General features: G+C 41.7%; 1 protein-coding gene across 3 annotated transcripts; it reads left to right on the top strand.

Moving 5' to 3' along the window:
- The first annotated feature begins 5,007 nt into the window (after positions 1-5,007).
- On the top strand, positions 5,008-26,524 carry RNPEP (arginyl aminopeptidase). 3 transcript variants are annotated; one of them, XM_089514286.1, is made up of 11 exons: positions 5,014-5,541; positions 13,327-13,467; positions 14,868-15,016; positions 16,246-16,362; positions 17,275-17,510; positions 19,523-19,636; positions 20,685-20,797; positions 22,237-22,345; positions 22,527-22,751; positions 23,229-23,371; positions 23,888-26,524. In XM_089514286.1, the coding sequence occupies exons 1-11, from the start codon at positions 5,158-5,160 to the stop codon at positions 24,050-24,052; spliced, it is 1,896 nt and encodes a 631-aa protein (XP_089370412.1). In that variant the 5' UTR covers positions 5,014-5,157; the 3' UTR covers positions 24,053-26,524. The 3 variants fall into 3 exon arrangements, with proteins under 3 accessions (XP_089370413.1, XP_089370412.1, XP_089370410.1); XM_089514284.1 differs by lacking the exon at positions 13,327-13,467 and adding an exon at positions 13,518-13,658 and having other exon boundaries at positions 5,015-5,541; XM_089514287.1 differs by lacking the exons at positions 13,327-13,467; positions 23,888-26,524 and adding an exon at positions 13,518-13,658 and having other exon boundaries at positions 5,008-5,541; positions 22,527-22,672; positions 23,229-23,345.
- Positions 26,525-26,920: the final 396 nt, after the last annotated feature.

Genomic DNA, 26,920 nt, shown 5'->3' with positions numbered 1-26,920 from the left:
ACTTCCTCCTCATGTCCTCAAATTACTTCAAGTGCTGCAAAGTGAGTTTGAACTGCAAAAGTAGTTTGTATTTAATTAATTCAGCAAGTGGGAGAAAAGAGTAGGGGGCAGACTCATGCCCTTCCCAGCAGGATCAAGCAAATGCAAACTGCTGTCACCTTACCTAGCTTCTGTTTCTTCATTAATAGCTTTTGTCATCTTGACCACTCTCTGATGTTGTTTCGCCATACAGGTCCCAGTTTACATCTTTGAAATGTTAGAGGGTATGTAATTATTAAAAAGCCCTTCCCAGCTCCTGCTACACCCCATTACAAAGGTGAGCAACTGAAGTCCTTTTAATATTTCCAACGTAAACTCTCATCATTCCCAGCACCACTGGCTATGCTAGTCGGAGTCTGGAAGAGTTATAAGCCAAAAACATCTGAAGGAGCACAGTTGCTCACTCCTGCCCTAATGAATTTTGTCTTAGGCACTGAGGAATACTGTGGGATAAAATTATATTGGGGGTATGGGGTCTACTTGAACCACAAAGAAATCAGTACTTAACATCCCAAATATGAGCAGCTTTTAAACTAACTCTAAGGGAACTCTGACAAGAAATGAGAGCTTTCAGTTCATCAAAACTAATCTGTAAGATATCAGCATAGCCACATTTTAGATTGTTCTAGAGAGAACAGGGTAGAAATAGATCACAAGCATACAGGAAAACAAGATAACCAGCCAAAAGACCAGAGGAAAATATTCACAGCAGAGATATTGGGTGCAGGACACCATGCTCAGGGGTTTCAGTATTAATCCTGCACAGAAGTGTCTGAACCCTGTTTGGGGAGCTGGAGTGCTTGGTTTTATACATGTACATAGATATAGTGGGTGGGGGTGGGAGACAAAAATGGGGAAATGGAAAGAATCAGTGTTGTACAATCATGTCTGGCTAGCGACTTTTCAAGAAGGGGTGGGGAAAGAAACACAAAGGGCATGATCATTGCATACATTCAAGAGAGCATGTTGTTCTTGTTATTGTGTCCCTCCAACTCATTTTTGATTTATGACGACCCTAAGACAAATCAGAGGGTTTTCTTGGCAAGATTTGTTTAGAGGTTTGCCACTGCCATCCTCTGAGGTTGAGAGAGTGTGACCTGCCTAATGTCACCCAACCCCAGTGGGTTTCACGGCTCAGCTGGGAATCAAACCCTGGTCTCTACAATTGCAGTCCAACACTCATCCCCCTATATATCGTGCTGGCTCAATTTGTATGGGTGACACATTGTGTGGCTGCATAACTAATTTACTACTCAAGAGGTACTGTTGTCCTCCTGGTTTAAATACGGGGTGATCTTTAAATGGAAAATTAATTCAAGTAGGCACCCAAATGACAATGTTGTAATAATGGGTGGTTAATAGAATCACAGACCCTAAGGGCCATCCAGTCCAACCTCCTGCCATGCAGGAAGACACAATCAAAGCACTCCCTAAAGATAGCCATCTTCCATTCTGCGAGTGAGTATGTTCCACTGAGAGAGTATATTCCACTGACCAACAGCTCTTACTTTTAAGAAGTTCTTCCTAATGTTTAGGTGAAATCTCTTTTCCTGTAGATTTGGTTGTACTCACATGGACTGTGTAAATTTATGTTTTGATTATGGCAAAGGAGTAAAAATTTTAGATACCTTAAAGGATTGTTCATGGAGGTGAACAGGGAAAGTATAATCCTGGATGTAATTGTAAATAATGACCGACTGTAAGATCAGCTCTAGCTGTTGTTTAATTGGCAGTAGCGACAAAGACATCCAACTTAATTATATGCCTACAGAAACGTGGCAGGGAACACCAGCACAGTCATACTTGACTTCAAAAGGGGAAACTTATGATAAATGATGGAACCAATTTAAAATGAAAGTTGAAAGGGAAAGCCAACTGGATGAAATCATGAGGGGGGAGTGTATGAAACAGAAGTGTATTCGTAAAGATAACGGTATTCCCTGTTGACAAGGTTGTCATATTTGTAGAAGTGTATTATTATTTTAGAATAATGCATGGTTTGTATAAAATATATAGGTTTTTTCCCTCTTTCTCTCTCTCATAATAATATTAGAAGCAAAGTTTATGCAGTGAAGATTAATGGTGGAACATTCAGGACCATTCAAGGATGATTTGCTATGACTGATGTAGATGGATGCAAAACTTGGAGGGCTTTAAGTGGGGTGGGGGGAATTAGACCCATTCATTTGGGATAAGTGTAGCAGTGCCTACTAGTCATGAAGTCTATCTATGACTTCTGGTATCAGAAATAATATGTCTCTGAATGCCTGACTGTGCTGGTGTTCCCTGCCATGTTTCTGTAGGCATATAATTAAGTTGGATGTCTTTGTTTCCACTGCCAATTAAACAATGGTTAGAGCTGCTCTTACAGTTGGTCATTAATTACAATTACATCCAGGATCATCCTTTCCCTGTTCACCTCCATGAACAATCCTTTAAGGTATCTAAAAAAGGAACATGAGTGTTAGGTATTAGCACACTCATCACAGCTTAATGTGGGCATTTGCTTGGGCCATGGTGGGAAGAAAATGCTGACCTGATCACAGCTGGGTAGATGTTCTTTTCTGTACATGCACATTTTGCAGTAAGTGATAATAACAACTGACTATGCCCAACAGTTAAAATTTTCCTGAACAGAAAACACACATACTACAGTGTGCCCTTGCTATCTGTTGGGGTTTGGTTCCAGGAACCCCCCCCCTCCCCCCCGGATACCAAAACCCATGGATGCTCAAGTTCCATTACATACAATGGCATAGTAAAAATGATGTCCCTTACATAAAATGGAAAAATTAAGGTTTGCATTTTTGAATTTATATATTTTAGGAATATTTTTAATCCATGGTTGAATCCATAGATTTAAAAAAATGTGAAGATGGAGGACTGACTGTATATCTACCATATGGGAAAATAATTTTGGGCAAGCTTTTTTTTTGTCCTCCTCCTAGCACAACAGTGTTTGCAGAGGATTTTACACACACATCTACATTTTCCCACATAAGATGTGAGTCACAAAGAGTATTGTATTTATTTTTAAATTACATTTACAGCATGTTTTTCCACCAAGTTGGCATATGTAGTTTTCATCCCTATTATCCTTATAGCCTCTTTTCCTGGAGCTTGCATCCATTGTTTAATATCCTCAGAAGTTAAAAATTACAGAGCAAAGGTTGTTATTGTAGGTCATGTCAAATCTTCTGTTTTGGAATGTAAACAACTCTGAATGCCTCCAGATTTGAGTTGCTAGCCCCAAACAATAGGAAATACTGCAAGTCTAGAGAAATAGATAATTTCAATAAGTCTGATTGATGGGTGCCCCATGAGGGATAGTGACATGTGTTAGTGTAATATGTGAATATCCAATGAAAACACAGGGGTGTAAATGTTTAATTCAACGTAACCAATGAAAATGAGATTTGTAGTTTTCTTTTTTGTTCAAAGTAGTATAAAAGCTTGGTTCACACTTTGATATTGGGGTCCCAGTAATTTGGATGTAATTCCTGCTGGGGAACAGCTGCGGCAAAATGAACTGTGTTTGCCTTTCCAAGCTCCTGGGTCTCCCTGGTTCTAGTTTTAAATTAAATTCTAAAAGAATTCTACTACTGTTTCCCCCCCGAAAATAAGACATTGTCTTACATTTATTTTCCTCAAGAAGAGACACTATGGCTTATTTTCAGGGGATGTCTTATTTTTATTATTAAGTATGGTACAACAATCTACATTTATTCAAATATAGGTGCTGTACAGACCGGCAAAAGCGTCGGCCTGCATACGTACTACGGTTACCTTGGGACGCTGCTTATATATGGCCCACAACCCTAGTACGTAATCTGTACGTCAAAATGGCGCCGCCCAGTACACATGGGCATCGCCACCCTGGCACCATTGTGACGCCGCAAATGCACCATTGGTGCATTGCGGCGTCACAATGGCACCACATAAAGAACCCGATTTTTAAGGGTTCTTTTTGCTCTGCGGGGAAGCCCCGCGGTCTGCAGGCTGTGACTTCCCTGCAGAGCAAACTAGGGCAGCGGGAGACCGGCCACTTTGGGCGGTCTGTATCCCACCCTAGTTATTGTCTTCTTCTGGAATATTGTCATAACTCTCCAAACCTGGAATTCCATCCTGAATTTCTTGCAACTCCATTTCCTTTAGAACCATTGCCCACAATCTTTCCGCTCCCTTTAGTTCTGTGGCGGGCCTCTCACTATGTCTTATTTTCTGGATATAGCTTATATTGCACAAATGCTTAGAAATCCTGCTACGGCTTATTTTATGGGTATGTCTTATTTTCAGGGAAACAGGGCGTGTGTATAGCCGGCCCTCCTTATCCACAGATTTTTTTTATCCATGGATTCAAGCATCCATGGCTTGAAAATGTTCAGAAAAAGCATAAATTCCAAATAGCAAACCTTGATTTTCTATTTTATAAGAGACAACATTTTGTTATGCCACAGGACTGAATGGGACTTGAACATCCACAGATTTTGTTATCCACGGGAGATGCTGGAACCAAACCCCAGCGGATAACAAGGGCCCACTGTATATAGATATAATTATAGTGAGCTGCCTTGGGTCCCAACTTGGGAGAAAGGTGGCATAAATATTAAATTAAACAAAAAATACATTACTATTATTACTATTATTAACTTATATCTCCAACTACTGGGACTCCTCCAGGTGGCTACTGTCCCTCACAACTGCCATGAGGAGAAAGCCCAGGGTTCAAGGGCAACCAAGAAATCCCTCGAGCAGACTGACTAGATTACCACACTACACTCTTATAGCTCTGCTATTCCACTTTAACTGATCTGGCTGCTTCCTGTTGCATTCTGGGACTTGCAGTTTAAGGAGAGGGCGTTTAGAATCCTCAGCCAGGGAGCTTTTAGGCCTCGTTGAACTACAAACCCCAGAATGCAACGGGAGGCAATAAAAGTGGAAGAGCAGCACTAGAAGAGTGTAGTGCGGGAAATATGGGAAGGCCTTGGCCCTTGGGTTGGCTTCAATGGTGGCTCCGCCTGAGGAAGGCTGGGCCTTTTAGCCAAGAAGCCCTTCGGCCTCGTCGTTGTCTCCTAGACCGTCCTCCTCAGTCTTAAGCCTCCCCTCAGAGGCCTCAAAATGGCGGCGTCGGGGCGCCGGGACCCGGCCTCGGCGTGCAGCGCGGACTCCTTCCAGCTCCGCCACCTCCACCTGGACCTCCGCGTGGAGTTCGGGCCCAGGGCCGGCTCTGGGTCTTTACGAGGCTCGGTCCGGCTGGAGCTGACCTGCTTAAAGGACCAAGCCAGCCAGCTCCTCCTGGACTCCCATTCCAGCCTGGAAGTGGAGGGAGCCTCCATCCCTTCTGGAGGAGGAGGAGCAGCATCAGGAGGGAGCCCCCTCGCCTTCCAGGAGGCCCCCTTCGCCAGCTACGGCTCCGCCCTGAGCCTGGCTTTGCCCGAACCGGTGGCCGCGGGGGACTCCCTGGTGGTGGAGGTGGCCTACCGAGGCGGAGAGGGGCCTGGGGTGAGTGGAGGAGGAGGAGGAGGAGGAGGAGGAGGAGGAGGAGGCCCCTCGAAGGATGCTCGCCCTGCCATTCCAAATGGAGGACGGGGCTAAAGCAGAGTTACAAAACACTCCTCAAGGAGGTATAAAGCCGTGGCTGCATGGAGAAGGGACTCGGATTGGCACTTGTCTGGCTCAAGGCTCCGCTCTGGACCCCACAACAAACTCCAACTCCCAGAATTCCATAGCCTTGAGACAGACAAGTGCCAAAGGGAGTCCTTTCCCCAGTGTGGATGCAGCCCATCTTCCAGACTCAGCAGTGGTTCCCTCAAACTGTGTTCTTCAAGGGATCTATCATTTTAGACTTCATCTCCCAGAATCCCTGACTATTGACTAACATGGCAGAGGCTTCTGGGAGCTGAAGTCCGAAACCTCTTAAAGGGCACCGCTGTTTAGGGAGTACTGCTCCAAAGGGAGGGGGCCTTTGTTGGGATCGTTCCTGAGCAAAAGGGCGGAAAGCGGAGGGTGTGAAAGGAGGACGCCCGGTCCACTCCCTGGATCCATGGCACTTATAGATCCACCGTTTGACCCAAAGTGGGATCCAAGGTGGTTTTCCTTTGGCTTTCCTGGCTGCAGTCTTGGAGGAGGCAGAGAAGAAGTGCTCAAGGTTCAAAGTACAACAACCTCCTGAATCCACTCAACCGGGTGAGCCTTTTATGGAGCCAATCCAAATGCACCAAACCCATGGTGTCCTTTATGGGGCCAACCCAGATGCACCAAATCCATGGTGCCCTTTAGGGGGCCAACCCAGATGCACCAAATCCATGGTGTCCTTTATGGGGCCAACCCAAATGCACCAAAGTATATGGTGTCCACCATGTATTTGGGGCATTTGGATTGCCCCCATAGAGGGATCACTTGGTTGGGTGGATTCTGGAGGTTGTTGTACTTTACCACATGGCCCACGTGGCTGTGGTTGTTGTGCCTTCAAGTTGTTTCCAACCTTATGGCTTCTCTTATCATGGGGTTTTCTTGTCAAGTTTCTTCAGAGGAGGTTTGGCATTACCTTCCCCTGAGGCTGAGAGAGTGTGACTTGCCCAAGGTCATGCAGTGGGTTTCCATGGCCAAGCACAGAATTGAACCCTGGTCTTCACATTCACAGTCCAGTCACTGCGCCACACTGGCTGTCACGGCTTGTGTGTGTGTGTGTGTGTATGTGTTGTGTGCCTTCAAGTCATTTCAGATTTATGGTGACCTTAAGGCAAACCTACCATGGGGTTTTCTTGGCAAGTTTCTTCCAAGGGGGTTTGGCAGTCTTCCCCTGAGACTGAGAGTGTGATTTCCTTGAGGCCACCCAGGGAATCGAATCCTGATCTCCAGATTCACGGTCCAACAGTCAAACCACTATGCCACGCTGGCGCCTGGATACATTTTCAAGGTTCAAACTGTGTGCCCTTTGAACTGAAAGTCCTTCCCCAACATCCACACACCTACTTCCTTAAAGATTTGTGGTTGGAAGAGTGATTGTGGTATCTGTCTCATGAAGGGAAGGGCTTTCTGCACATGCTCAGGAATTCAGCCTTCCTGGCCTGGGAGCTTCTTCCAGCCACTTTTGTTGTTCACGAGGAAGACACTGTATACATCTTCAGGAGTGCTGCCTTCATTACTGGAGTGCTTTTTATTTTCATTGCTTTTCAGCAAGAATCTGTTCTCTACACACTTGAGCTTCTCTTGTTCACTGATGCTCTTTCCCTTTGTCTGCTTGTAATGCTGCATCCTGCTTTTGTTAAATTTTCTCTGTTTTGAGAGAAGCCAGTGTGGTGTAGTGGTTTGAGCATTGGACTAGTACTCCAGAGACCAGGGTTCAAATCCCAGCTCGGCCATGTAAACCCACCTTAGACAAGTCACATTCTCTCAGCCTCAAAGGATGGCAATGGCAAACCCCCTCTGAACAAATCTTGCTTTAAAAAAACCCATTGTAGACCCACCATAAATTGGAAAAGACTTGAAGACAACTTTTTGAAAGGCTCTAGCAGACAAGGAAACCCAAAAGACATATAGCAATAGCATTTACATTTCTATACCACTTCATATTGAACTAGGTAGTCTCAAAGTGGTAGAAAATAGCTGTGTTAATCTGTAGAATCAGTATGTAGAGAGTTCGTGTAGCATCTTTGAGACTAATTGAAAGAAAGAAGTTGGCAGCATGAGCTTTTGTAGACTTCAGTCTACTTCCTCAGATGCTTTTGATGAAGTGGAAGCCAGGGATAGATATATATATGCCATAGGTGTGTGAGAATGTCAATTCAAATTCAAACTCCTTTGGATATGGCAATGAAATAGCAAGTCCAGTTTTAACTATGGTTGATGGTCGTTTGTGGACAAAGACATAGCCATTGGATATGGAATTGAGATGGTAAGACCAGTTTGGCCTTGGAAGCTAGCCTGCAGGTGGAGAGAACTGATGAGTGTAGGAGGATGGGGTTAGATAGTGTTGAAATCTGTGTAGTGAGCCAGGAAGCCATTGCCCCCGTTCAGTCCATTTCTGAGGGACTGTAGTTTATGAATGAATTCCAATTCCACTGTTTCTTTTCCAGAGTACAGCAGAATTGGAATTCATCCATAAACTACTTTTCCTCAGCAATAGATTGAACAGGGAAAATGGCTTCCTGGCTCACTACACAGATTTCAACATATCTGACCCCATCCTCATGGGGGCGTCCTACAGTCAAATATTCTCCCCACCTACAGATCAGTTTCCAATGCCAAACTGGTCCTTACCATCTCATTTTCATATCCAATGGCTATGTCTTTGTCCACAAAGGACCATGTTAAAACTGAACTTGCTACTTCATTTCCATACCCAAAGGATTCTCAATTTGAATTGACATTCTCACACAGCTATGGCATTTATATGCCTGTCCCTGGCTTCCACTCCACCAAAAGCATCTGAGGAAGTACAAAAGCTCATGCTGCCAATTCAGTTAGACTCAAAGGTGCTACATAGTATCTAAGTGGTTTACAATGTGTAAACTAATATAAGCTTGTGCTTCTCATTCTTGCCCTTTTTCTTTGTAGCTTTGTCATTTGATGTGTCTGCACATTCTCCATTAATCTGGTCTTACAGAAATATCCTTTGTGAGATACTGTTTTTGCTGTTGAAAAGGAAGAGCAAAAGCAGAGGAGTGTGGTCTCACTTGGACTTTCACACTTGATCCTTCATTTTGAGGGCTCAAAGAGGCATCCACAAGCCCTTTGCTTCCCCAGCCAGTTTAGTGTTTTTATTTTAAATATATAAGATTTGGAAAGCCCAGAGTCATTTGCAGTCAATCAAACTAATGTTGTCATCCTATACTCACACCTACCCTAGTAAGAACTCAAACAACAATTGAGTGTGAGGCAGCATTATACTGAATGAATCGCTGTTCTGTCTTTCAATACTGGTCATTCTAGAGGTAGGCAACCTGGTGCTCTTGAGACACTTTGTACTAGAGGAGCCCTGGTGAGAAGTGTTTAAATGCCTGTACTGCAGCCACTCACTCAAAACCATAAGGTTGTGAGTTCAAGACCAGCAAAAGGGCTCAAGCTCGACTCAGGCTTGCATCCTTCCAAGGTCACTAAAATGAGTACCCAGATTGTTGAGGGCAAATTAGCTTACAGTTGTAAACCGCTTAGACACTGCTTAGGTGGTATGAAGCGGTATACAGTGGTACCCCGGGATACGAATGCGCCAGGATACGAAATTTCCGGGTTACGAAATAAATTTATTTAAAAAAACTGTTCCGCGTTACGAAAGTTTTTTCGGGTTACGAAAAAACTTTTGGTGCTTTTCGGCGCTATTTCGCACCAAATCGCGGCTTTTCCCCATTAGCGCCTATGGCAATTCGGCTTGCGAAAGTCTTCCGGGTTACGAAAAGGGCAGCGGAACGAATTAATTTCGTAACCCGGGGGACCACTGTATAAATGAAGCTTGTTTCTTTGTGTAAAACCTCTCAACCTCATTGTGATTATTAGCTATGTTGGCTGGGGATGATGGCAACTCTAGTACAGTACAAACAGGCTAGCCAGGCTACAGCTCTTTGAGGCTTTGGGCAGAAGATAGCTTTTCCAGTTCTGGCATGCTTATAAAATGGAAATGCTGTATAAAGGGATTGGATCTGGGAGTTTTTACCACTGAATTGGAGGACCTCCCAATTATAACACTGATGCTTAAGCGATTTCCCTGGATTGTATTTTGCAACATGGAGTTTCTGCTGAAAAGGCTTCTTTAGAAGGGTGCATGGCTAAGTCCCTAAAGTGACTTTGAATTCTTATTCCTTCTGCCCTACCTTCTCCCTGACTTTTCTAGTTTTACAGATGGCCAGATCAGTCAATGCTTTATTTAAAGGGCAACACATATTATTACATCATTTCATTCCAGAGCTCGGAGATGTTACTTTTTTGATTAAAACTCCCCATGTTCCAGAGGGCATGCTGACCAGAGGATTCTGGTAACTGTAGTAGTAGTAGTAGTTGTTGTCATCATCATCATCATCATCATAGAGCAACTATTCCAAGTTCTGGTTCACTCATCATGGAAGTTGGCTGGCCTTTTAATAAAATGCCCGGCATCTTCAGTCTGTAGTAATGGAGTTCATATCACCATATGAGTCAAGGAATGCCAGTTTAGTTACATCAGTGGAAGGAAAATTTGTAATGTACTGGCCTCAAGCCCATGCAGTTAGTGGCAAAGCAGAAGACTACCAAGCAGGCTGCATAATACAACTGCCTGAGCACACTGCCTGCCTGGTACTTGAGCAAGTAAAAGTAACTTCTGCGAATAATTTCTCTCTCTCTCTCATACACACACACACACACATCACTCATAAACCTACAATTTTATCATAGCTTCAGGGGTGATGTGTTTATTCTCACCCATCCAGAAGGAGATGGCTAATCAGGTTCAATTCTGTGAATTGTACAAGGTTAGGCTATACCTCTAGTTTTTTCAAATCCCTCAAGCAAGCTTGCATTCTGCCTCCTTCTGCCCAGCCTTTCTCTAGTTTTTGGAATGCTGGGATGTGATGTGGGAATTCAGTCTCATGGGAATTTATCACATGGAAAGAATTTCTCTTAATTTCGAATGAAAAGAATGTGGGGCCAGAATGCATTCACTTGAATTCGCTAGTTCAGCAAATTTACATGAATTCAAATTGCATTTGAACTGACTTCCCATTGCCTGAAAATAGCTTGCCATTGCCCGAAATTGCATGTAGTAGTCTATCCCACAATAGCGTGAAACCCCATGGTTGCGTTCGGACTGACTTCCCATTGCCCTAAATTGCATGTAGTAGTCTATTACACAATAACGTTAAATCCCATGATTGCATTCGGATTGCCATTGGATTATACTTCCAATTTCCCCTGTCTGATAAACTCCAGAATCTCCTGTTGGAGCCATCAGGTTGGTGGTGGAAGGAATGCTGTCTATGCTGTGCCATTCAGGGGGAAAAATTGTAATCCTTTCCCCTGTACCATTTACCCAATCTGAATCAATCTTCTCCCTTAATTTGTTTTATACCCCTGTGATGTTTGTCCCATATGTAGAAATACAGTCATCCTTCTGTATCCACAGATTACACACACACACTCCAAAAAGCAACCCTTGATTTTGCCATTTTATATTAGAGTAATCATTTTACTATGCTATTGTATTCAGTGAGACTTGAGCATTCATGGATTTTGGTATCCACAGGGGGGAGAATGTCCTGGAACCAAACCCCAGTGGATACCAAGGGCACACACACCCTTGGAGGGAAAGGAACATTTTTGATCAAGAAAGGGACAGAGCAAAATGGTTAAGACACTTGCTTAATCCCCATCATGGTTGCTTTTAGCACTGTACTTAAAACCTTGAAAGTGGTGGACAACTGTGCGTCTCCAGCTGTCTTTGGCCTACACTTAATCATCAGCCCTTGCCTGCATAATTAATCACATGGAATTATGGGAATTGTGATCCAAAGGCATATCTAGGATTACAACCAAAGTTGTTTCTTGTTGTGTGCCATCAGCTTGTTTCTGACTTATGGTGAACCTAAATTATGACTGGGTTTTCTTTTGTAGGAAAGGTTGAGAGGAGATTTGCTCTTACCTTCATGTTTTCTTGGCCAAGATGGGATTCAAACCCTGATCTGAGTCATAGTCCAACTCTCAAACCACTACACCAAACATGCTCCCCAAAGTTGCTTACTTGTGCTCTAAATCATGCAGGAGAGTGTATACAAGCAGAAAAGCTTATATGTCATTTTATGGTAGGAGGATCAGAGCTTGACCAAAGGTGCTGACTAGAAAATTCTGGGAGATGTACTCCCAAAGGTCCCCCCCCCCCGAGTTTTGCTGGAGGTGATATGGAGGTAACACACTCACCCTTTCCTCTGCTCATATGGTGCTCCTGACATGGGGGAATTAAAATACCTAAAGAGATCTTGCATGTTGTCTTATTATATCCTGACATATATCAGCTTGTATTTCCTTAGGCAGTTATTGGCTTAAGTGTTGCAAAAGCAGCACCAAACAAAGTACGTTAGCTGGGTCAAGCTTCTGCTAAAAATATTTCCAAGTCCCCTATTTTCATAACCCCCCCCCCCCCCCATCAAAGTTACAGCAGAACTGAGTCTAAACCTATTTGTAGGAAAGCAGGGGAAGATTTTTTCCCCCATCCTTTACTGTGACATCTAAAGGACCTTTGCAGCTTAATGTACAGAGTACTCATTGTGGAGCTAGTGTAGTGTGAAGAGCCAGCCAGCATGGTGTAGTGGTAAGAGAGTTCAAATCTCTGTTTAGCCATGAAAACACACAATGGCCTGTTACAGACTGCCAAAATAAAGCTGCTTCGGGTCTCTTTGGAGGTATGCTATTTAAATGATGCATGCATCCTAAGAATCCGGAAGCTGCAGTAAAGCAGTGCTTAGAGATGGAGTGTGGCTTTGGTGTGACCTCCGGACTCTTAGGACCCATGCATCATTTAAATAGTATACCTCCAAAGAGACCCGAACCAGCTTTATTTTGGCAGTCTGTAACAGGCCTGTGTGAACTTTGACAAGTCATACTCTCTCAGCCTAACAGGAAGGTGATGGCAAACTTCTCGATAAATCTTTCTGAGAAAACTCGCCATAAATCAGTAGCTGCAGAAATAATCCAGTTTGACACCACTTTAATTTCCATGGCTCAGTGATAACGTAATTCAGTAATTGTAGTTGGTTGTGGTCTCTCAGAGCTGTCTGAGAGAGAAGATTGCCTCACAAAACTACAGTTATCAGAATTCCATAGCATTGAGCCTTGGCAGTTAAAGTGGTGTCAAACTGTATTATGTCTACAGTGCAGATGTAGCCAGAGTCAGCTTGAAGACACATAACAACAACTCTTGTTAACTCACTGTGCACATGCTGAATTAACTGCCACTGTTATTTTTTTTTTGGGGGGGGGGGAATAACAATTGTCTGGAAAAACTAAAAGTACAGAATTTGCTGTCCTACATATCAGATAATCCCAGTGTTGTTTGTGCTGTCTACAGCATTTGTGTATGCAGCATGCAAAACAATGCTTATTGCTTGATGTAGAGATAAACTGATTTCCTTTAGGCCATTTCTCCTGAAACTCCCAGTTCCTTCCAGGCATCATAGGTGAAACTAGGCTGCCCCTGGCTTGCATCAAGTGACTGCTAGGCCTGATAAACATCTACTTTTGTTGTTGGTTAATGTAATTAGAAACTAGAGGAGAACCAAAGAACCAAAGCCTGACAGTTTGATCCTATCCCTGCTCTTATAGATATCCTGTCTGGATTCTTATCAAACAGCCCAGAAGGAGAAACCGTTTCTTTACACATCTGGCTTTCCTGTACTCAACAGGTCCTTGTTTCCTGGCTTTCACACCCCAGCTGTCAAGAATACATATTCTGCAGAAATCCAGGTAAAATTTCCAATTGCTCATGGAAGGCTGTTTTTCTGTCTTTTTGTCAGGTGTGTTGGCTTACTCCTGAGCAGACAGCAGGGAAGCAGAGGCCCTATATGTATACTCAAGGCCAGGCTGTCCTGAATAGGTCCTTTTTCCCTTGCTTTGACACCCCTGCAGTTAAAAGTACATTCTCGGCTGTTATAAAGGTAAGCTATGTTCTAACTGTAATGGAACAGAACAGGTAATTATACATTAGCACACTCACTCCTTTTTGCAAAAGTTTCATCAAGACATGGAAGTCTTCCTCTACATTCTTAAACCATGTTAAAATCCAACTCATATGATGCTACTGACATGGGGGAGTTAGAATACCTCAGGAGGTCTTGCATGTTTATTTTGTATCTCTGTGATACTTGTATCTTGTACAAATCCCATAAGTTGACTTGTAGAAAGGAAGGAGGAAAAATGTCATCAGTTTAGCATTGCTTGAAGGAAAAATTTCCCTGCATTTCTTTACCATTGTTATATCCTGCCTTTTGTTAAACCTGGAATTCAGGATGGCATCCAAATGATCTTTGGAGGTTCTCTTGTCCCAACACAGACTGCAGAGTTGCTGAGCTTATGTTGCAACATAAATGGTCAATTAGAATCTTCGCTGAAATAAAAGAGGGATGAGCAATTGTGACCTTCCTGATGTTTTTGGCAAGCAACTCCTATCAGTCCTGAAGGAGCCAGAGGGAGGCAGAGTCTAAAATATGTCATGGTCCACCATTGTCTGTTCTAGCTATATGTTCTTTTTTGTGGTGTAGGAACCTATCCCTGTTCTTTTCATATTACTGTATTTCTGCCTCTCTTACTAAATTTTCTGTTAAAGAAGTAGCAATCAAGTTCATATCTATTTCATTGACTAAGGTATATCTATAATTTTACAACCTTTTAGATTTGGTTGGACTCCAGCTCAGATAAACTCCAGCCTAATAGGCCAGTGACAGGGCTTCATGGGAGCTGTAGTTCATAATCTGAAAGGCCACGGATTCTTCACTCCATTATATTTTCTTGTACACACAAATTATCCTCCAGATATTTTAGACAACTGCCATACATCCCAGTGATTATGGGCCTATCATTAAAACAAAATACAAGTATTCTGTCCAGTATCTGCAACATACCTTTAGTCTTCTGCAGATATTGGAGAGACTACTTGTATTCTGTTTTAATGGTAGACTCTTAAGCCATAACCATTGGCTATACTAGATGGGATTTATATATAGATGATACTATATTGCTTTCTTTGTTATGTTACATTGAGGGGGAAATCAAAATGCTATCAGATGAAAGTGGTTGGGCTCTCTTCATAAGGCAAGGCAAGATCCATCTCTCTTCTCCACAATGGTCATTTCTTCCTTTGCTGTTAGGTACCTGATGGTTTCACAGCTGTGATGAGTGCAATTACACAAGAAAAGCAGAAGGACAACACTTTCTTCTTCAAGATGCCTCAGCCCATTCCATCCTATTTGATTGCCTTGGTTGTTGGTGACATTGTTTCAGCTAAAGTGGGACCTAGGTAAGAGGCTGTTGCATGGATAAAAGTGAACCACCAAACTGATTTCTGAGTCCAACTAGACATATTCAGCGCTTGTGGAAGAAAATAAAAATTCAGTGACTTATTGTAAGCACTACAAAAAAACAACAACAACAAAACAAAACTGTACCATAGTTAAACATATCCAAATTTAAATGAAAATAACAGCCGAGTTCTTAGGTGGCAAGCAGAGAATGTAATCACACTGAGTGTGCAAATCCATGACAGTCACTCTTTCCCCACCTCCCCTGCCCATGGCAGCCAAGCTCCTGGGGCTTCTGCTGTGGCCATTAAATGGACAGGGATAGGGAGAGTGTATGACAGGGCAGTGGGAACAGCCTCTTGCTCCCCTGTAGTTTTGAAAAAAAGAGAAACAAAGAAATGACAAGGTCATAGAATCATAGGGCTGTTTGACAGTGGAACAAACTCCCTCGGAGTGTAGTGGAGTCTCCTTCTTTGGAAGCCTTTAAGCAGAGGCTGGATCGCCATCTGTCGGGGATGCTTTGATTTGGATTTCCTGCATGGTAGGGGGTTGGACTGGATGGCCCTTGTGGTCTCTTCCAACTCTACGATTCTATGATTCTATGAAATCTTGCTGAGAAGACCCTTCGAAAGATTTGCCTTAGGGTTAATGTAAGTCAGAAACGACTTGAAGATACACTGCAACAGTGTCACTAACAGGATGCTGGCTGGTGTAAGACAAGACATGTTTAAGATCTGGAACCTGGAATGAATCTGAGAAGAGGAGACGATAAGCAGTCTCTAGCTGAGCAAACATCTTTAAGTGATATTTTTATCTATGTCTAGCAGCACTACTGAGAACAGTCTTATTTGTTTCTTAGCTGCTTCAACATTCGGGAGGGTACAGGGTGCATGTTTAGATTCCATAGGCCCTTCATTGTTATCCAGATATCTTTGCTGTAAAGGTGTAGTTAAAATTTCAGTATCTATTCTCCTACCTGTCTGGACAAGCTGTTATTAATAAATTTTAATTCGTTTGTTCAGTTTAACATATATATATTTTGTGGCTAAAATCTTCAGCTAAAAAATGGTATAAGAAAGGAGAACCTTCTAACTGTTAATTTGATTCTGTGTATTCATATCTAATACTGTGTTTTTATTGGTCAGCATGCAAGTGACTCTTTACAAGCTAAGGTTGGTTAGTTAGCACATTTTACAGTCTTCTGTTAATTTTGTTTTCTTTTTGCTAGGAGTCATGTATGGGCTGAGCCCTGCCTGATTGAGGCTGCAAAAAAAGAATATGATGGTGTGATTGAAGAGTTTCTTACTACTGGAGAGAAGCTTTTTGGACCATATGTCTGGGAAAGGTACTCCTGTTGCAGAACCAGTTACTCTTGCTATGAAACAGGAAAGATTCCTCATTAGGGGACTCCACATGTATGCATAGACACACACTTCTACACAGTAATCCCATGTTTACAGAGATGTTCCAGGATCGTTTCCTTAAGCCAGCTCAACCGAATCAGGAGAGTCCATCACTGAGTACATATTTTTCATGAAGATGATTCTAGGCATCCTTTCACGTTACATAATTATAGCACTTTAATTGCCATGGCTGCATCCTATGGAGCCCTGGACTTTGTAGTCTGTTGAAGCATTAAAGCTGTCTGGCTGAGAATTTTAAATACCTCTCTCTTAATTGCAATTACATAAGAATTCCATAGGAATTTGATACAGCAATTAAAGTGGAATCATAGTGCTATAAGTGTAATGTGAAAGGACCCCAGGTATAATCCTAGTCCTATGTCTGGTTAGGGCTAAGAAAGACTGATCTGGGGGGGGGATGTTTTTTCACTAGTTTTCAGAATTTGCTGAGTAGCATGGTCATTGGCCATCCTGTTCAGGAGGATTCTGGGAGCTTTGCATTCAGAAAGTCCCAGGTTCAATGCCTAGTATTTTTAAATTTAAAAAATAAAGAAACAAAATGGATAAAAGCCACTACTACAGCCCTTGTGCAAGTTTGAATAACAGTACTCAGTGAGATGGGCAGATAGGTTCATTTGATATAAGACAGCTTTCCTACTAACTCTTGCCAATGGAAATCTACCACTCAGATAGGGTAAATTTGGACAATTAAAAAGTGATTAAGTAGTGTGGGCAGTAACAGCAGGATATTATCTTAAAGGAATGTGACTGCCACATTACATGTGGGTGACATATTAGAAGCAGATTCTTGCAACAAAAGTTGCTTTCTTATTGATAGGATTTGCTTTCAACAGGTATGATGTTCTGTTTATGCCCCCCTCATTTCCTTTTGGGGGGATGGAGAACCCCTGTATCACCTTTGTGACCCCATGCCTCTTGGCTGGTGATCGTTCCCTGGCAGATGTCATCATCCATGAGATCTCGCACAGCTGGTTTGGGAATCTAGTCACCAATGCCCATTGGGGGGAGTTCTGGCTGAATGAAGGCTTCACCATGTATGCACAAAGGAGGATCACCACAGAACTGTATGGTAAGTTGCCCATCATGGTTGACCAATTTGATGTTCTTACTGGGATTCATAGCAACAGGGCAATGTGGCCTGCAACAAAACACTACTATATGAATTGCTGCTGTTTAGGACACTAATTTCACCTTGAGAGCTTGAAAAGTTTTTGTTTGGGGACTACAAACTACAGAATTCCTTTTTCTGAAAGACTTCTGGAGGAATCTGAGAAAGTGAGTTTGTTTCTGGCCTGTCATTCCAGCTGTCTCTAGAAGTAGGAGAATTCTGGAAACTGTAGTTCAAGCTCTGGAGTCTATCCTTTCTCCTCTTCCCAACCTCTTACTCTTTTCCCCAGCAGACATTCTGGGGATGCCGAGCATGTGTAGCCCTGACTAGGCTATTTGGGGCAGGAGTGGGTAAAATGCAGCTGTATGTGGTTCCGCAAAGCTGTATCTTCTGTCTGGTCACACACTAGACCTCCCCTTTTCTCATTAAGAAAGCATAATTCCTTCTCTGGATGCCTCCAGGTGGTAGGCACTAGCTTACCTTTAAACCAGGTGCCCTCCCTCTTCTATTTATCATTTCAAAATAATTGTTTTCAAAAACAGAAGAGGCCACTTACTGTTTCATGGTTCCCTCCCCATTTTCCAGCATTTTTGGCAACAAGAGACCATGGTCAGAACAGAATTCAGGGGAAACAGAATGGTTCCCAATAGGCAAAGGGGTAAGACATGGATGCATCCTGAAAAAGGAGGGGTGAAGATAGTAGGCAACATTAACAAGATATGCAGATGACACCATAATGTTAGCAGAAGATATTCAGGTATTGGAACAGTTAATAAGGAAGGTCAAAGATGAAAGTGCAAAGGCAGGTCTGATGCTGAACATAAAAAAATAATGACCACAGCAGAAATACACAAATTCAATCTAGACAATGAGGAAATTGAAACAGTTAAAGAATTCCCATATCTAGGATCAAACATTGACCAGAATGGAGACTGTAGTCAAGAAATAAGAGGAAGACTGGGAATGGGAAGGGCAGCTATGAAAGAATTGGAAAAGATACTGAAGAGCAAAGACATACAACTGAGCACTAAAGTCAGAATCATTCAGGCCATTGTATTCCCATTACCATGTACGGATGCGAGAGCTGTACAGTGAAGGAAGCGGACAGAAAGAAAATCAACTCATTTGAAATGTGGTTCTAGAGAAGAGTACTTAGGAGGCCATGGACAGCCAAGAAGACAAACTAATGGATTCTTGAACAGATCAGACCAGGGCTCTCCTTGGAAGCAAAGATGATCAAATTGAGACTATCGTACTTTGGCCACATAATGAGAAGGCACTGATCACTAGAAAAAACAACAATATTAAGAAAGCTGTATCTTCTGTCTGGTCACACACTAGACCTCCCCTTTTCTCATTAAGAAAGCATAATTCCTTCTCTGGATGCCTCCAGGTGGTAGGCACTAGCTTACCTTTAAACCAGGTGTCCTCCCTCTTCTATTTATCATTTCAAAATAATTGTTTTCAAAAACATACTTCAAATCAATCATTCTTATCCCTCAGAAGAATAATGGATATAGTTTTTGTTATCTCTTGGTGCCCCTGTGCTGTATATATTTTCTCTTCAGTTCCCCTTTACATTTCAGGATTTGCCTTTGAGTGGTTGCTTTTATAGGCAGGTATTTGGGATCTTTTTCCTGATAGGTTTACTTTATATAGTCAGAGATCATTTTCACAGGGCATGTTGTCAATATTCTGTGGAAATTTGTAAAGTATATACCCGTGTGAGAGGAGAGAACCATGCTCCCTTCTGAATATATGAATTGATTCCCATCCTGAGAAATAACAAGGTGCAATTCACCAGGTGAAGGGGGTTCTGTTTTATTTTTATGGGATTTGCAAGTACTGAGTAGTTCTATTCTTCTGTCCGATTATCTTTCAGAAACTTATTTCTGATCCCAGAGTACCATGAAAACTATTTAATAGCAATTTTAAAAGCTAAGTTTTCACTGGTGCTTGTCTTGTAAAATCAGGTGCTGCTTACACCTGCTTGGAAGCCGCTACAGGAAGGGCTTTGCTTCGTCAGCATATGGACAACACTGGGGAAGATCATCCTCTCAACAAACTCAGGGTGACAATAGAACCAGGTCTGTATTGGTCTAATGCAGCATTTCTTAGCCTTTTATTTCCCCAGATATTTTGGGGTTATTGGCTGTGTTAGCTGGGAGTTGTAGTCCAAAACATCTGTGTGTTCAAAGACTGAAAACCAATGATCTATATCATATCTTCCAGATGTTTTGAAACCCTTAATCAGTCCTAGTGGGAACTGTAGTCCAAAACATCTGGAGGATATCACATTGGGGAGAGCTGGCCTGCTGTCTATGGATTCAGGCATAAATATCAATGGTTCTTCATTCAGAAATGTGAGCTTCTCAGACATGTAACTAATAGGGAAGAAAGGAGATAAATATCATACAGGCAAGTGACTGTCCTTCCTCACTTTTACCACTGCATCTGTGGGAGCTTGATTTGCGAGAGATAAGGCCTTTCAAACTATTATTGTCTCTTAGATGTGACTGATCTAATCATATTTAGATCTAGGATTTCTAGCAAGTCACTATTTCTTGTCACTCATCTGTTTGCAACCCAAGCAGACCATTTGCAAAACTGGCAAATGAAAAAGAGATTGAAAGCACATGGCATATTAAAGTTCTGTATAGTTGAACTATTTTGCTGGTTGCCAATTGCCTTCCAAGCCTAATTAAAGGTGAAGATTTTAACCCTTAAAACCCTAATTGGCTTCGAGCTTTTCTGTTTTAGGCACTGCCTGTCTTGTTATGAAGCTATCTGTATGTTAAAATCTTCAGGACAAGCCCACTTGAGAATACCATCACCAAGATGGGCACATGGGGAAAGGCTTTCTTGATTGGAATACACAAATTCCCCTCAAAATTACAGTCAGATCCCACTCTCACTTTTAGAAAGGGTGTCGATGCATCTCTTCAAACTGTTTTGGTTATTGTATTTTAATTATCTTAAACCTAATTTATTCTTAATTTGTTTTTAATTATTTGTTAGTTGCCTAATGGAAAAGCAGGATCAAAATGTAATGAAAAAAAGAAACAGATAACAATGATTCTTTGTAATGATGCTTCTGCTCTTTTGTAAATTTCTGTCAATATTTCTTCTTGCTAGGTGTTGATCCTGAGGACACATATAATGAAACACCCTATGAGAAGGGCTACTGCTTTGTCTCCTACCTTGCCCACTTGGTTGGGGAACAGAGCAAGTTTGATGCATTCTTACAGGTCTGTACATTAACCTTGCATTTGTTTGGGTTTCCCATGAAACACAGGGAAGCTCTCTCCTTCTGTGTATGCTTCCAAGAGGTATTTCTTGGCCACCCTGCCTGGACTACTGTGTACAATCCTGATCACCTCATTTCAGAAATAATTTTGTAGCTCTTGGGAAGGGCAATCAGAAAATCATTGAGTTGGATAAATCCTTTGTGAAGAAAGATTGTAATAGTTTAGAAAAACAGATGAGTGGGGGAGAGTACAATAGCAGTGTATAAAATATGGATGATATGGAGAAAATGGCTAGAAAGTCAGTTTACTCTGCCTCTTATATAAAAACCAGAGATCATACAGTGAAGCTTGTTGTTGGAAATTCTGAACAGATAAAAAGAAAATATTCCTTCACATAATCCTTAAGTGCACAGTGTTGTATAGTTAAGGTATAAAATACAGTTCTGTACTAACAACTGCTTTAAAACCAACCTCTTCAAAAGGGAATTGGACAAACCCATGGAGGAAGAGGCCATCAATGGCTACTACTCATAATGGGTACATACCACCTTTAGGAGCAGAATTAGTGTGTCTCTGGATGCCAATTAATAGGGAAGAGGGGCTGCAAAGTGTTACTGTGCTCATGTCTTGCTTGTGACTCCTTTCGGATGCCAAGGTGACCACTTCTTAAACAAAAGAGGCTTTTGGTCTGATCCAGCAGGGTTCTTCTGTCCTTATAGCAACCACTGATAATAGATAATGTGATTTCTAGAACTCATGTGCACCTTGTCATTCAATAAAGGTGCGTTTGTCACACAAGGCAGTTCCAAAGAGAGTAGATTGGGTGCACTGGTTTTAACTTTATTTATTTTATTTAGATCCCACCTTTTTCCCAATATGAGTGTATGTTAAAACAAAATTGGAATTGAAACATGGTATCTGACAAATATAATTTGTCCCCCCCCCCCCCCAAAACAAAAAAAAACCTCTAGTAGCCGTCTGATCCATCTTAAGATTTAGTGCTTCTCTGGGGAAAATGCAGCCATCAGTTGGAAATACAGTTCTTAAGGGATCCCTGAAGGATCCCTGTTTTTCAAAAGCAGTGAACAAATGCAAGGAATAAAGACTTGTCTTCCACGTTTGACTAACCAGAAACAAAGGGAATTTGGCTTCTCAAGTCCTAAAGTATTTGTGTTATTGAAGAAGACCATAAGTGCCTTTTTAAAAGTGAGGTTGTTAGCCCAGCAGCTAAAATCTGGGATTCTATGATTCTGCCACATCAAATGAATCTAATTTTTGTTTGAAGACAAAAGAATCACCCCGACCTGTGGTGCCCTGCAAACCAAATCTTGTTTGTTTGGGTTGAAGAAGGTAGGTGTAGATTGAACATGATCGTTGAAGTGCCATAGGTGCATCATACAGACCACAGCATAATTCAGCTTGATCTCTTTCTGTGGCAGGCTTATGTGAATCACTTCAAGTTTCAGAGCATCACAGCTGATGAGGCTCTGGAATTCTACCTGAAGTATTTCCCAGATTTGAAGAAGCAAGGAGTGGATACCATTTCAGGTCAGGAGTATTTCACATCTGTAGATTTCTTATATAGTTTCAGGACCCGGGGTGCATCATCATAATCATTATTGTGGTTTGTTATATAAAAAGAATTGCTGAAAGAGTGCTTATGGGCTATTGCTTTTTCAGTACCAGTGTTACTTATTAAGCTGTTCTTCTCCTCTTTTTCCTGATATAGGTTTTGAGTTTGATCGGTGGCTGAACACTCCAGGCTGGCCCCCATACCTTCCTGATCTTTCACCTGGAGAGGAGCTGATGAAGCCAGCTGAGAAACTGGCAGAGCTCTGGGCATCTTCTGACCATGACATGAAGGCAATTAAAGCGGTAGATATATCTGCTTGGAAAACATACCAGTTGGTCTACTTCCTGGATAAGATCTTGCAGAAATCCCCTTTGCCAGATGGTGAGATTCCCTCTGCTGTGCTGAAAAAGTGATCACAGAAAGTAATATTACAGATATTGGCCTAGTGGGATGCAAACGGGTGATTCCAGGAACTAGAATTCAGAATATGACATTTAAGTAACTTGACTTTGGGATTGGCACAGTGAGATGTTCTTTTTTATGTAAGAGAATTTTCATGCATTCTAGGAATAGAAAGTCATGCATTTTTAATGTCTGTGATAACTAAAAAAATAGCAAACCGGCAGAAATCTTGTGTCTTAAAGAACTCTTAACATGGTGGTGTAAGTATATATTAAAAATTTGTAACAGTGGATCCAAAGGCCCTCCCAGTACAAGAAGGTACAGTCTGAGACAAGTCTGTGCTAAATAACTATTTAGAAGGAGCAATGGGAGGATCATGTTATTCCTAATTTTGCTAGGCAAATTTACCATATGTTTTGGGGAAGGAACTGACCATAACTATCTCTTCATATTAAGGGAACATTGAGAAGATGAGTACCATATACCCCAAAATCTCCAAAGCAGAGAATGCAGAGCTGCGTCTTCGTTGGTGCCAGATCCTTCTAAAGAATAATCATGAGGCTGAGTTTGGCAAAGTGAAAAACTTTCTTCAGAGCCAGGTTTGTGGTTGGATTACCTCCATATTGATGGTTTCTAAGCATGCTAATCTTACAGATTTCTTCCACTGAATTAAAAACTGATGCCAGTTTGTGGCTGGGAGGAAGGAAGAGTGTTGGCAATACAAACATAGGAAGAGGTATGATAGATCAGGCCAAAGGCCAATGTAGTAGTGTAGCATTCTGTTTATATAATGACCATTGAGATGCCTGTGGGAATCACACAACTAGAACATGAGTGTGACAGTAACACTTGCCTACGCTAACTAACAACTGAATACACAGAGGAACGCTGTTTCTGTACTGGAACTTTATTGATAGTTCCATCCTCGATGAAGTTTTCCAATCCACACATCCTTCAGTGTACCGAAACACTGAATAAATATGCAGAAGCTGTTTGCAGGAAAGGACAGACCTGGATAGGTGCCTGAAATATCTTATAATAGGAATTGGAAAATAACTTCCTAGCATCTTCTAAGTATATCGTGAGGTGCTAAGTCCTTTTGTGCTTCATTTCAGGGAAAGCAGAAGTACACCCTTCCCATATACCGGGCTATGGTGAATGGTTCAGAGACTGCTCGAGCACTGGCTGTGGAAGCATTTTCTGCCACTGCTCCTCAACTCCATGTGAATGTCCAGAACTATGTCAAAAAGATCTTGGGATTGAAGACAAAAGAAAGCTAAGAGGAAAAATACAAAGCCAAAGAACTCTATTGTTTGAGCTTCAGCAGACAACTGTATAATGTGGTGGTGAGGCTAGCTGTCAAATGCTATTTCCAAGCTTCATGGGGTCATGTCCTGCAGTCTCTGCGGTCCACCCTTTTCCTCAGGAATTGGATTAAAATGCTGGAAATTTCTGGGCTCTCTCAGAAAGTGTTTCTTCTTCATGGATAACTTGATGGTTATTTCCCTTCTTTTTTTAAATTCTGTAAAGATAAACATAACATTTGCACAATATTTCAATGCGTATGTTTCCAACACATCAAAGTAAATTAAACCCATTAATACCACTTTAGTTGTTTTCAGTAAAAACAGCTACTGGTTGTTACAGAAGCTGTTGCATTTTTATCTGTCTCTCTTAGCCTGCAAATAACACTCTCACTGTACTCCCCCATCCTTGTGTAATTATTAGTTGAATCCTTAGACTGACAAATCTGTGGAGCCATTACCATGCAAGAGTTTTAAGAGAATCCCAAGTGGCTGGATACAGTGGGTGGAGTGGAGGTTTCCGCATTGCTGGCAGAATAAAAAATGTAAATACATCTGCTGGAGAGATTCAGTTATCCCTGCAGAAAGATCTGCATGCATGGAGGTTGGTACTGGCAATTTGTCCCAACACTGATGAGGTTGGTACCGGCAATTGGTCCCAAACATTTAGATCGAAAGTCCCTCCATTTCCCCCATTAGGCCACCAGAATGGTATGTTCAGCCAGACCAGTCTAGAACTGGAATAGCTAATTAATAATAACAGGATTTATTTATATGCCACCCAATCACTAGGAATCCAGGCGGCTTACAACAGAGGGGATTATACAAGGCAATAACAATAAATATGAATTAAAAAACAAATGTAACATGGCAATGCATCAAACAATAATAAAATAAAACAATGATTAACAATAATGGTAAATAACAAAAATACCAATTATAGCAACAAAAATGCATAGTAATTATAGCAATAATAAAATTAACAAACCAAAATACATAACAATTAATAGAGCAAAACAAGTAAAAAGAAAATAATCCCCATTCTCAAACCCCCATCCCAATCCTAAAAAACAATATAAACTATATTGGGGGCCCGGGGGAGAGACTCCTCCTTAAGTCCAGGCATGGGTGGAACCCAGGTGGAAGGAGGGCAAGCAAACAGTCTCTCAGCCCAGCATTCCCTGGCAGATGGTGGAGAGGAGGAAAGGAGGGCCACTCCTCCCCCTTAATTCCATCACTCCTACACTACATTACATTTGCTTTTAATTGGGATGGGATTTAAAAACAAAAATCTGCTGAACTAAGTAGCCAGGAAAAGAACCTGTAATTACTGAGTGAGGTGGGACAGGCTTGGAAGTGACAGCCTACTGTTGTTCTTAACCCAGTGCTGTTCAAGAGTCAGTATAGTGATTTGAGCATTGAACTGTGTCCCTGGAGACAAGGGTTCGATTCCTTTCTCAGCCATGGAAGCACCTTTATCTTCTTGCTAGTGCAATACTTGCAGCTCAGAAAATCCCATGATATGGTCACCTTAGGGCTGCCATAAATCAGAAATTACTTGAAGGCATATGACAACAACGAAGTCTTGCTCACATTTTTCATATAAAATTTGCATATAAGTTGTATGAAATTACACAAAATACTTTTTTATATATGAGGAAAAATACAGTTTACCTTTTTTGACAACAATAGAAAAGCATTCATTGCAATAGGAATGGTAAATGACCAGAAGGCATACAACAGGAACATTGTCTCTTATTCAGATATTTATACAGCGCACCTGTGCCATATGCAAGCGTGCCATACGCGTCTTTCAGCTTACACTAAAGTCGTGCAACAGAGTCAGTGGTGCATGCGCCTGTGGCACCCATACCACACCGCATGCACAAGCCCCATTAGTTTCAATGAGGCTCAAGCACATGTGGAACTTGCCTTATGTGGTGGTGTCCGGAATGGATCCCAGGGTAAGGCAAGGGTGCACTGTATGCGTAAATGTTTAAATTTTTGAATATAAAAATTACACTTAGTTTTTTAAAATAATTATATTAGTTTAAAAACTTAATTTAAAATTAAGAAGAACTGTAAAGGCACAGGTTTTATGGTAAAACCTGTTGCAGAGGGCTTTCCAGTCCCAGAAGGTAGTTTCGTAGAAGCATAGAGGTGGCTGGGGGGGCTTGTCTCTTATTTGAGCAGGCTTACCCCTGACTCTCTGACCCCTGAAGTATTCTCTCCTCACCCCCTTCGTCAGCATGTTAGGCTGGCATGAGTGGTGGTTTTTATTGTTTTTATTATATAAGGTTTTAATGCTATGTTTTTTGTGATTTTATATTGTATGTGGAATGTTGGAAACCACCTTGGTCTGAGAAAGGCGGTATATAAATAAAATTTTACTTGCTTACACCTGGTTTTGCAGGCAGACACAGGTCCATCTGCAGAACCATCCCATTACATCTGAGTCAAGTTTATGTGCCTTTTAAATCTCCTTGAGAAGGTTCTGGTCTTGAAAGGTGCTACATGAACGATAACTAACATAACTATTCATTCTAATGAAATCCAAGTGCCTGGGGCAATAAAATTGTTTCATTTGCCTTTCAAACTGAATCAAGGAAAGAGCGTGGGCAGGCATTTTGCATACTGTAATGTCATACTGAAGATAACGCTGAAGCTAAGCAGTAATATCAGCAAGTAAAGAAGAAAATACTTGGGGAAGAAGCAAAATAAAATTACTTAAAACAGCATACATCTGATCATTTAATCCAGATGGGTAAATCTGTTCATCAAGCAAGAAATTACCCAAGGGGAAAAAGAAAAAAAATGTCCTAAAAGTTAAGGACTGAGAAATAC

Source organism: Sceloporus occidentalis, unplaced genomic scaffold (assembly GCF_023333645.1).
Source record: "Sceloporus occidentalis isolate IW3139 unplaced genomic scaffold, rSceOcc1.0.p SCAF_3, whole genome shotgun sequence".
In the NCBI taxonomy this organism is placed as follows: Eukaryota; Metazoa; Chordata; class Lepidosauria; order Squamata; family Phrynosomatidae; genus Sceloporus; species Sceloporus occidentalis.
The sequence above is the reverse complement of the archived record's forward strand: the minus strand, read 5'-3'. Positions and strand labels throughout refer to the sequence as shown.

Coding starts and splice junctions, on each gene's coding strand:
- RNPEP (XM_089514286.1), top strand. CDS start 5,158: ATGGCGGCGTCGGGGCGCCGGGACCCGGCCTCGGCGTGCAGCGCGGAC. Junction 13,468..14,867: donor CATATTCTGCAGAAATCCAG/GTAAAATTTCCA, acceptor CTTTGCTGTTAG/GTACCTGATGGTTTCACAGC. Junction 16,363..17,274: donor GGACCATATGTCTGGGAAAG/GTACTCCTGTTG, acceptor TGCTTTCAACAG/GTATGATGTTCTGTTTATGC.